Source organism: Nerophis ophidion, linkage group LG07 (genome assembly GCF_033978795.1).
Source record: "Nerophis ophidion isolate RoL-2023_Sa linkage group LG07, RoL_Noph_v1.0, whole genome shotgun sequence".
Lineage (NCBI taxonomy): Eukaryota > Metazoa > Chordata > Actinopteri > Syngnathiformes > Syngnathidae > Nerophis > Nerophis ophidion.
Window position 1 is genome coordinate 1,411,994 of NC_084617.1, and position 12,230 is coordinate 1,424,223.

At 40.6% G+C, this 12,230-nt stretch overlaps 1 protein-coding gene across 3 annotated transcripts in view; it reads right to left on the minus strand.

Annotated features, from left to right (window-relative positions):
- The window catches only part of LOC133555770 (hemicentin-1-like), a 66,982-nt gene extending 58,968 nt beyond the window's left edge, over positions 1 to 8,014 (minus strand). For all 3 annotated transcript variants that reach the window (XM_061905116.1, XM_061905115.1, XM_061905114.1), the window contains exon 1: positions 7,819 to 8,014. In XM_061905116.1, the coding sequence (XP_061761100.1) occupies positions 7,819 to 7,864 (46 nt within the window). In that variant the 5' untranslated portion in view covers positions 7,865 to 8,014. The remainder of the gene's footprint in view (positions 1 to 7,818) is intronic.
- Between the last annotated feature and the right edge of the window lie 4,216 nt (positions 8,015 to 12,230).

The window sequence follows — 12,230 nt, forward strand, 5'->3', positions numbered from 1 at the left end:
AAAAAACGAAAGAAGATGTTGTGAAAAAAATATATATTGTCATAATCATAGTAGTATTGACTAGATACACTCCTGTACTTGGTATCATTACAGTGGATGTCAGGTGTAGATCCACCCATGGTGTTTGTTTACATTGTGACCCAGGTGAGCTACAGTGTGTAGTGAAGCATGTACTTTTTATAGGCGGTATAGTACCAAATATGATTCATTAGTATCGCAGTACTATATATATATATATATATATATTGATATATATATACATATATATATATATATATATATATATCAATATATATGTATATATATATATATATATATATATATATATATATATATATATATATATATATATATTGATATATATTGATATATATTGATATATATACATGTATATATATTTGGAATTTGAAGCCTGCAGCATGTTTCAAAAAAGCTGGCACAAGTGGCAAAGAAGACTTTGAGAGTTGGGGAATGCTCATCAAACCCTTATTTGGAACATGCCACAGGTGAACAAGCTAATTGGGAACAGGTGGGTGCCATGATTGGCTATAAAAGCAGCTTCCATGAAATGCTCACTCATTCACAAACAAGGACGGGGCGAGGGTCACCACTTTGTCCACAAATGCCTGAGCAAATTGTTTAAGAACAACATTTCTCAAGCAGCTATTGCAAGGAAATGAGGGATTTTACCATCTATGTTCCGTAATATCATCAAAAGGTTCTGAGAATGTGGAGAAATCACTGCACGTAAGCCATGATATTACACACCTTGGATTCCTCAGGCACTACTGCATTAAAAAGCCACATCAGTGTGTAAAGGATATCACCACAGGAACACTTCAGAAAACCACTGTCAGTAACTACAGTTGGTCGCTACATCTGTAAGTGCAAGTTAAAACTCTACTATGCAAAGCCAAAGCCATTTATCAACAACACCCAGAAACGCTTCACCTAAGATGGACTGATGCAAAGTGGAAAAGTGTTCTGTGGTCTGACGAGTCCACATTTCAAATTGTTTTTGGAAACTGTGGGCGTGGTGTGTTCCAGACCAAAGAGGAAAATAACCATCCGGGCTGTTCTAGGGTGAAAGTGTTCTAGGCAGCATGTGTGATGGTATGGGGGTGTATTAGTGATTGTTGTAGGGTGAAAGTGTTCTAGTCAGCATGTGTGATGGTATGGGGGTGTATTAGTGATTGTTGTAGGGTGAAAGTGTTCTAGGCAGCATGTGTGATGGTATGGGGGTGTATTAGTGATTGTTGTAGGGTGAAAGTGTTCTAGGCAGCATGTGTGATGGTATGGGGGTGTATTAGTGATTGTTGTAGGGTGAAAGTGTTCTAGGCAGCATGTGTGATGGTATGGGGGTGTATTAGTGATTGTTGTAGGGTGAAAGTGTTGTAGGCAGCATGTGTGATGGTATGGGGGTGTATTAGTGATTGTTGTAGGGTGAAAGTGTTCTAGGCAGCATGTGTGATGGTATGGGGGTGTATTAGTGATTGTTGTAGGGTGAAAGTGTTGTAGTCAGCATGTGTGATGGTATGGGGGTGTATTAGTGATTGTTGTAGGGTGAAAGTGTTGTAGGCAGCATGTGTGATGGTATGGGGGTGTATTAGTGATTGTTGTAGGGTGAAAGTGTTGTAGGCAGCATGTGTGATGGTATGGGGGTGTATTAGTGATTGTTGTAGGGTGAAAGTGTTCTAGGCAGCATGTGTGATGGTATGGGGGTGTATTAGTGATTGTTGTAGGGTGAAAGTGTCTAGGCAGCATGTGTGATGGTATGGGGGTGTATTAGTGATTGTTGTAGGGTGAAAGTGTTCTAGGCAGCATGTGTGATGGTATGGGGGTGTATTAGTGATTGTTGTAGGGTGAAAGTGTTCTAGGCAGCATGTGTGATGGTATGGGGGTGTATTAGTGATTGTTGTAGGGTGAAAGTGTTCTAGGCAGCATGTGTGATGGTATGGGGGTGTATTAGTGATTGTTGTAGGGTGAAAGTGTTCTAGGCAGCATGTGTGATGGTATGGGGGTGTATTAGTGATTGTTGTAGGGTGAAAGTGTTCTAGGCAGCATGTGTGATGGTATGGGGGTGTATTAGTGATTGTTGTAGGGTGAAAGTGTTGTAGTCAGCATGTGTGATGGTATGGGGGTGTATTAGTGATTGTTGTAGGGTGAAAGTGTTCTAGGCAGCATGTGTGATGGTATGGGGGTGTATTAGTGATTGTTGTAGGGTGAAAGTGTTGTAGTCAGCATGTGTGATGGTATGGGGGTGTATTAGTGATTGTTGTAGGGTGAAAGTGTTCTAGTCAGCATGTGTGATGGTATGGGGGTGTATTAGTGATTGTTGTAGGGTGAAAGTGTCTAGGCAGCATGTGTGATGGTATGGGGGTGTATTAGTGATTGTTGTAGGGTGAAAGTGTTCTAGGCAGCATGTGTGATGGTATGGGGGTGTATTAGTGATTGTTGTAGGGTGAAAGTGTTGTAGTCAGCATGTGTGATGGTATGGGGGTGTATTAGTGATTGTTGTAGGGTGAAAGTGTGGTAGTCAGCATGTGTGATGGTATGGGGGTGTATTAGTGATTGTTGTAGGGTGAAAGTGTCTAGGCAGCATGTGTGATGGTATGGGGGTGTATTAGTGATTGTTGTAGGGTGAAAGTGTCTAGGCAGCATGTGTGATGGTATGGGGGTGTATTAGTGATTGTTGTAGGGTGAAAGTGTTCTAGGCAGCATGTGTGATGGTATGGGGGTGTATTAGTGATTGTTGTAGGGTGAAAGTGTTCTAGGCAGCATGTGTGATGGTATGGGGGTGTATTAGTGATTGTTGTAGGGTGAAAGTGTTCTAGGCAGCATGTGTGATGGTATGGGGGTGTATTAGTGATTGTTGTAGGGTGAAAGTGTTCTAGGCAGCATGTGTGATGGTATGGGGGTGTATTAGTGATTGTTGTAGGGTGAAAGTGTTCTAGGCAGCATGTGTGATGGTATGGGGGTGTATTAGTGATTGTTGTAGGGTGAAAGTGTTGTAGTCAGCATGTGTGATGGTATGGGGGTGTATTAGTGATTGTTGTAGGGTGAAAGTGTTCTAGGCAGCATGTGTGATGGTATGGGGGTGTATTAGTGATTGTTGTAGGGTGAAAGTGTTGTAGTCAGCATGTGTGATGGTATGGGGGTGTATTAGTGATTGTTGTAGGGTGAAAGTGTTCTAGGCAGCATGTGTGATGGTATGGGGGTGTATTAGTGATTGTTGTAGGGTGAAAGTGTTCTAGGCAGCATGTGTGATGGTATGGGGGTGTATTAGTGATTGTTGTAGGGTGAAAGTGTTGTAGTCAGCATGTGTGATGGTATGGGGGTGTATTAGTGATTGTTGTAGGGTGAAAGTGTGGTAGTCAGCATGTGTGATGGTATGGGGGTGTATTAGTGATTGTTGTAGGGTGAAAGTGTTCTAGGCAGCATGTGTGATGGTGTGGGGGTGTATTAGTGATTGTTGTAGGGTGAAAGTGTTCTAGGCAGCATGTGTGATGGTATGGGGGTGTATTAGTGATTGTTGTAGGGTGAAAGTGTTGTAGTCAGCATGTGTGATGGTATGGGGGTGTATTAGTGATTGTTGTAGGGTGAAAGTGTCTAGGCAGCATGTGTGATGGTATGGGGGTGTATTAGTGATTGTTGTAGGGTGAAAGTGTTCTAGGCAGCATGTGTGATGGTATGGGGGTGTATTAGTGATTGTTGTAGGGTGAAAGTGTTGTAGTCAGCATGTGTGATGGTATGGGGGTGTATTAGTGATTGTTGTAGGGTGAAAGTGTGGTAGTCAGCATGTGTGATGGTATGGGGGTGTATTAGTGATTGTTGTAGGGTGAAAGTGTTCTAGGCAGCATGTGTGATGGTGTGGGGGTGTATTAGTGATTGTTGTAGGGTGAAAGTGTTCTAGGCAGCATGTGTGATGGTATGGGGGTGTATTAGTGATTGTTGTAGGGTGAAAGTGTTCTAGGCAGCATGTGTGATGGTATGGGGGTGTATTAGTGATTGTTGTAGGGTGAAAGTGTTGTAGGCAGCATGTGTGATGGTATGGGGGTGTATTAGTGATTGTTGTAGGGTGAAAGTGTTCTAGGCAGCATGTGTGATGGTATGGGGGTGTATTAGTGATTGTTGTAGGGTGAAAGTGTTGTAGTCAGCATGTGTGATGGTATGGGGGTGTATTAGTGATTGTTGTAGGGTGAAAGTGTTCTAGTCAGCATGTGTGATGGTATGGGGGTGTATTAGTGATTGTTGTAGGGTGAAAGTGTTCTAGGCAGCATGTGTGATGGTATGGGGGTGTATTAGTGATTGTTGTAGGGTGAAAGTGTTCTAGGCAGCATGTGTGATGGTATGGGGGTGTATTAGTGATTGTTGTAGGGTGAAAGTGTTCTAGGCAGCATGTGTGATGGTATGGGGGTGTATTAGTGATTGTTGTAGGGTGAAAGTGTTCTAGGCAGCATGTGTGATGGTATGGGGGTGTATTAGTGATTGTTGTAGGGTGAAAGTGTTCTAGGCAGCATGTGTGATGGTATGGGGGTGTATTAGTGATTGTTGTAGGGTGAAAGTGTTCTAGGCAGCATGTGTGATGGTATGGGGGTGTATTAGTGATTGTTGTAGGGTGAAAGTGTTCTAGTCAGCATGTGTGATGGTATGGGGGTGTATTAGTGATTGTTGTAGGGTGAAAGTGTCTAGGCAGCATGTGTGATGGTATGGGGGTGTATTAGTGATTGTTGTAGGGTGAAAGTGTTGTAGTCAGCATGTGTGATGGTATGGGGGTGTATTAGTGATTGTTGTAGGGTGAAAGTGTTCTAGTCAGCATGTGTGATGGTATGGGGGTGTATTAGTGATTGTTGTAGGGTGAAAGTGTCTAGGCAGCATGTGTGATGGTATGGGGGTGTATTAGTGATTGTTGTAGGGTGAAAGTGTTGTAGTCAGCATGTGTGATGGTATGGGGGTGTATTAGTGATTGTTGTAGGGTGAAAGTGTTCTAGTCAGCATGTGTGATGGTATGGGGGTGTATTAGTGATTGTTGTAGGGTGAAAGTGTCTAGGCAGCATGTGTGATGGTATGGGGGTGTATTAGTGATTGTTGTAGGGTGAAAGTGTTCTAGGCAGCATGTGTGATGGTATGGGGGTGTATTAGTGATTGTTGTAGGGTGAAAGTGTTGTAGTCAGCATGTGTGATGGTATGGGGGTGTATTAGTGATTGTTGTAGGGTGAAAGTGTGGTAGTCAGCATGTGTGATGGTATGGGGGTGTATTAGTGATTGTTGTAGGGTGAAAGTGTTCTAGGCAGCATGTGTGATGGTGTGGGGGTGTATTAGTGATTGTTGTAGGGGGAAAGTGTTCTAGGCAGCATGTGTGATGGTATGGGGGTGTATTAGTGATTGTTGTAGGGTGAAAGTGTTGTAGTCAGCATGTGTGATGGTATGGGGGTGTATTAGTGATTGTTGTAGGGTGAAAGTGTCTCTAGGCAGCATGTGTGATGGTGTGGGGGTGTATTAGTGATTGTTGTAGGGGGAAAGTGTTCTAGGCAGCATGTGTGATGGTATGGGGGTGTATTAGTGATTGTTGTAGGGTGAAAGTGTTCTAGTCAGCATGTGTGATGGTATGGGGGTGTATTAGTGGCCAAGGCATGACTAACTTACACATCTGTGAAGGCACCATTAATGCTGAAAGGTACATACAGCTTTTGGAGCAACATATGTTGACATCCAAGCAACGTTATCATGGACGCCCCTGCTTATTTCAGCAAGACAATGCCAAGCCAGGTGTTACAAGAGCGTGGCTTCATAGTAAAAGAGCGCGGGTACTAGACTGGCCTGCTTGTAGTGAGGACATTGAGAATGTGTGCAGGCTAAAGAAGACTGTTGAACAACTTAAGCTGTACATCAAGCAAGAATGGGAAAGAATTCCACTTCAAAAATGTGTCTCCTCAGTTCCCAAACCTGCACTGAGTGTTGTTCAAAGGAAAGGCCATGTAACACACTGGTAAAAATGCCTTTTTTGACATGTGTTGCTGCCATTACATTCTAACTTCATGATTATTTGCAAAGTTTGTCAGTGTGAAGATGAAATATCTTGTCTTTGCAGTCTATTCAATTGAATATAAGTTGAAAAGGATTTGTTGTATTCTCTTTTTATTTAGCATTTACACAAGGTGACAACTTCACTGCTTTTGTACGTGTGTATAAGTTGACTTGTACACACAATAGTATTCACTATTCCCCCTTGAAATATCACCTTTTGGAAGACACCATATTAAATATACACAATGCTGATGTTATGCCTCGTCTACAAAAACAAAATGTGGTTCTTAAGCCCCACGGTTTGCCCACCAGTACAGTAGAGTACAGTACAGTACAGTACAGTACAGTACAGTACAGTAGAAGATATAGAGTAGAGCAGGGGTCACCAACACCAGGTCGCCCGTAAGGACCAGATGAGTCGCCCGCTGGCCTGTTCTAAAAATAGCTCAAATAGCAGCACTTACCAGTGAGCTGCCTCTATTTTTTAAATTGTATTTATTTACTAGCAAGCTGGTCTCACTTTGCTCGACATTTTTAATTCTAAGAGAGACAAAACTCAAATATAAGTTTTCAAAATCCAAGAAAATATTTTAAAGACTTCACTTGTTTAAATAAATGCATTTATTTTTTTACTTTGTTTCTTATAACTTTCAGAAAGACAATTTTAGAGAAAAAATAAAACCTAAAAAATGATTTTCGGATTTTTAAACACATATACCTTTTTACCTTTTAAATTCCTTCCTCTTCTTTCCTGACAATTTAAATTAATGTTCAAGTATTTCATTTTTATTGTAAAGAATAATAAATACCTATGAATTTAATTCTTCATTTTAGCTTCTGTTTTTTTGACGAAGAATATTTGTGAAATATTTTTTCAAACTTATTATGCTTAAAATTCAAAAAATGTATTCTGTATTTTGTAGAAAATCTTTAGGATCAAATTTAAATCTTATTTCAAAGTCTTTTGAATTTCTTTTAAAATTTTTGTTCTGGAAAATGTAGAAGAAATAATGATTTGTCTTTGTTAGAAATATAGCTTGGTCCAATTTGTTATATATTCTAACAAAGTGCAGATTGGATTTTAACCTATTTAAAACATGTCATCAAAATTCTAAAATTAATCTTAATCAGGAAAAATGACTAAGGATGTTCCATAAATTATTTTTTAAATTTTTTCAAAAAGATTCAAATTAGTTAGTTTTTCTCTTCTTTTTTTCAGTTGAATTTTGAATTTTAAAGACTCGAAATTGAAGATGAACTAAGTTTCAAAATTACATTTTCATTTTTTCCCTGTTTTCTCCTCTTTTAAACCGTTCAATTAAGTGTTTTTTTTTCATCATTTATTCTTTACAAAAAACCTTCTGTAAAAGGAAAACAATTTATGACGGAACGACAGACAGAAATACCCATTTTTTTTATATATATATATATAGATTTATTTATTAAAGGTAAATTGCGCAAATTGCCTATTTCTGGCAATTTTTTTTAAGTGTGTATCAAACTGGTAGCCCTTCTCATTAATCAGTACCCAAGAAGAAGCTCTTGGTTTTAAAAAGGTTGCTGACCCCTGAGGTACAGTAGAGTAGAGTAGAGTATATAGAGTGGAGTATACAGAGTGGAGTATATAGAGTAGAGTATAAATAGAGTGGAGTATATATATATATATATATATATATATATGCAGTAGAGTAGAGTACAGTACATAGAGTGGAGTATATATAGTAGAGTATAAATAGAGTGGAGTATATATATATATATATATATATGCAGTAGAGTAGAAGGCATGCCTACCTGCGGCAGCGAGTAGAAGCCCCGCCAAGAGCGTGACAAACAACATGGAACAGGCTGGCCTCCAACAAGAGTTCCTCTGTGGTTCCTTCCTCCTCGCTCTCTCCTCTTGTGGCTCCCCCGCCTCCTGCAAGTCAAAGTCCAACTGGAGGGGAGTGAAAGAAAAAGAGAGGGAGGTTTGTTGGCTGGAAGTGTCTTCTCTGCAGTGGAACAGGACAAAGTACTACATCTTAGTCCCACACATTTTGGGGGAATCTATGGGAGACAAGAAGACATTGATATGTATAAATATATCATAAATTCTGCTTAGTAATGTTCGGCAAGAAGGATGTGGCTGGCAATGCAGTGATGGAGGAATCTATTCCGCCCGAAACGCCTTCTCAAATAAACGCCAACAATACTCCATTTCCATCTCCTGACCTGAATATTGAGCGAGTGCTAGCAATGTTGTTAATGTAAGTGCTACCTCCAGGGAACTACTCTTAGCAGCGACATGAGGAGCGCTTATACAGCAGCAGCCGGCCTCCATAGCTCCCACTCCCTCCCCTCTGTTGCAAGTTTGGTTGATTCTATGTAGCTTGTGTATGTGTGCTATGGCTATGAGGTTTTTCCCCCTTGGCCTAAGTATGGACCCCCTCCCTGGAGTCCAGCTTTTGACTGAATACTAAAATGATAGGTGGTGGTCGGAGGGGCCGTAGGCGCAAACTGGCAGCCACGCTTCCGTCAGTCTACCCCAGGGCAGCTGTGGCTACAGATGTAGCTTACCACCACCAGGTGTGAATGAATGGTGAGTTCCTACTTCTCTGTGAGCGCTTTGAGTATCTAACAATAGAAAAGCGCGATATAAATCTAATCCATTATTATTATCAATTTCAAGTCTTTGATGAGCATCCCTCAACTTTCTCATTTTTTTGCCACTTGTGCCAGCTTTTTTGAAACATGTTGCAGGCCTCAAATTCCAAATGAGCAAATACCTGCAAAAAATAACACAGTTTACCAGTTTGAAGGTTAAATATCTTGTCTTTGCAGTCCATCCATCCATTTCCTACCGCTTATTCCCCAGTTCAAAAGGATTTGTGGTATTCTCTTGTTATTAATCATTTCACACAAGGTGACAACTTCACTGCTTTTGGGCTTTGTAGTTCCCTTCAAGCTCAAGAGGATACAGAATTCAGGCAAAATGTTCATCTGTCTGGAAGTGACAACATCATGAAGGTTCATGCTTCAATAGTTCATCTTCATTTTTAATTTGTTTACAATAATTGAATGTAAATAATGTATATTCAGCACAGAATGGGTGACATTTCCCTGGCGATGCATTATGTGCCGTGAGTTAGTTGACGTGCACACACACACACACACACACACACACACACACACACACACACACACACACACACACACACACACACACACACACACACACACACACACACACACACAGAGATGATGACGTCGTGCTGACAGGCTGCAGAAGAGAAGAGTTACTATGGAGGACATTAAACAAGACGCTGGCCGTTCCACAGAAAATGTGAGCACAAAAAAAAAGGGAACAATTGACCGAGAGGAGTATTATGTGCAGGGGGAGGGGTTACCTTTTCACCAAAGCACTCAACCTTAAAACATCAGAGAAATAAGACTAAAGGTTAACATTTTTGTTAAGATGAACATGAACCTTTCTTCAGTCTCTTTGCTCATGCAAAATTCCACACATTTACCGTGTTTTTCAGACCATAGGAGACACTTGAAAGGTGCCGATGAACGCTTTATTTTTCATCTTTTTCATGTACAAACCCTGTTTCCATATGAGTTGGGAAATTGTGTTAGATGTAAATATAAACAGAATACAAGGATTTGCAAATCCTTTTCAAGCCATATTCAGTTGAATATGCTACAAAGACAACATATTTCATGTTCAAACTCATAAACATTTTGTTTTGCAAATAATCATTAACTTTAGAATTTGATGCCAGCAACACGTGACAAAGAAGTTGGGAAAAGTGGCAATAAATACCGATAAAGTTGAGGAATGCTCATCAAAGACTTATTTGGAACATCCCACAGGTGTGCAGGCTAATTGGGAACAGGTGGGTGCCATGATTGGCTATAAAAACAGCTTCCCAAAAAATGCTCAGTCTTTCACAAGAAAGGATGGGGCGAGGTACACCCCTTTGTCCACAACTGCGTGAGCAAATAGTCAAACAGTTTAAGAACAACCTTTCTCAAAGTGACATTGCAAGAAATTTAGGGATTTCAACATCTACGCTCCATAATATCATCAAAAGGTTCAGAGAATCTGGAGAAATCACTCCACGTAAGCGGCATGGCCGGAAACCAACATTGAATGACCGTGACCTTCCATCACTGTATCAAAAACTGACTTTAATCTCTAAAGGATATCACCACACAGGCTCAGGAACACTTCAGAAAACCACTGTCACTAAATACAGTTGGTCGCTACATCTGTAAGTGCAAGTTAAAGCTCTACTATGCAAAGCGAAAGCCATTTATCAACAACATCCAGAAACGCCACCGGCTTCTTTGGGCCCGAGATCATCTAAGATGGACTGATGCAAAGTGGAAAAGTGTTCTGTGGTCTGACGAGTCCACATTTCAAATTGTTTTTGGAAATATTCGACATCGTGTCATCCGGACCAAAGGGGAAGCGAACCACCCAGACTATTGTCGACGCAAAGTGGAAAAGCCAGCATGTGTGATGGTATGGGGGTGCATTAGTGCCCAAGGCATGGGTAACTTACACATCTGTGAAGGCACCATTAATGCTGAAAGGTACATACAGCTTTTGGAACAACATATGCTGCCATTTAAGCGCCGTCTTTTTCATGGCCGCCCCTGCTTATTTCAGCGAGAGAATGCCAAGCCTCATTCAGCACGTGTTACAACAGCGTGGCTTCGTAAAAAAAGAGTGCGGGTACTTTCCTGGCCCGCCTGCAGTCCAGGCCTGTCTCCCATGGAAAATGTGTGGCGCATTATGAAGCGTAAAATAGGACAGCTGAGACCCCGGACTGTTGAAGGACTGAAGCTCTACATAAAACAAGAATGGGAAAGAATTCCACTTTCAAAGCTACAACAATTAGTTTCCTCAGTTCCCAAACGTTTATTGAGTGTTGTTAAAAGAAAAGGTGATGTAACACAGTGGTGAACATGCCCTTTCCTAACTACTTTGGCACGTGTTGCAGCCATGAAATTCAAAGTTAATTATTATTTGCAAAAAAAAAAAGGTTTATGAGTTTGAACATCAAATATGTTGTCTTTGTAGCATATTCAACTGAATATGGCTTGAAAAGGATTTGCAAATCATTGTATTCTGTTTATATTTACATCTAACACAATTTCCCAACTCATATGGAAACGGGGTTTGTATAAAGCGCATCGATTATAAAGCGCATTAAAGGAGTCATTATTATTATAATTATTTTCTAAACGTAAAAGACTTCCTCGTGGTCTACATAACATGTAATGCTGCTTCTTTGCTCAAAATGTTGCATAGATGATGTTTTACTCATCATCTTCAACTCACTTTCTGACAGTCTCTTCAGGGTGCACCTTATTTACGTGCCTCCACTTGGACAGCGTCGTCTTTGTTGTAGCGGTGTAGCGTGCAAGGACGGGTGTGGAAGAAGTGTCAAAAGATGGCGCTAACTGTTTTAATGACATTCAATCAATCAATGTTTACTTATATAGCCCTAAATCACTAGTGTCTCAAAGGGCTGCACAAACCACTACGACACCCTCGGTAGGCCCACATAAGGGCAAGGAAAACTCACACCCAGTGGGACGTCGGTGACAATGATGACTATGAGAACCTTGGAGAGGAGGAAAGCAATGGATGTCGAGCGGGTCTAACATGATACTGTGAAAGTTCAACACATAATGGATTCATAATCCATAACAATCCATTCACGCTTTACTTCAATCAATGACGGAGCAGCATCTCCTCAGCCGGAAACAACAACACCCGAAATGTGTCCCATGACCGGAACTCTCTAATAAGTAAAGTTCCTTGGGTGAATAATGTTTTAGTGCTTTCATGGTGAGTTGACTGACAGATATAAGTAAGAACTTTACACTACTTTATATTAGAAATGGCAACAGTGGGGGATGAATGTCACATAACAAGAAGATAGAGAAAAAGAAGATTATCCACTACGGTGTCAGCACGGACTACAAAGGCAGACATGCACAAATTTTCAGGACTTATGCGGATCCCAAATACAGATCAGAAGGTAAAAAAAGTTGCTTCTGCATAATATTGTCTTACCTTTTACACACACTATAATAATACTCCTATGTAGAAGCACAGTACAATACATCAAGCGGTGTGGCTTCATAGCTTACCAAAGTCATACTAAAACATTTTGACAGGTTTTTGAGCGCCGTGTGTAATGTTCTAT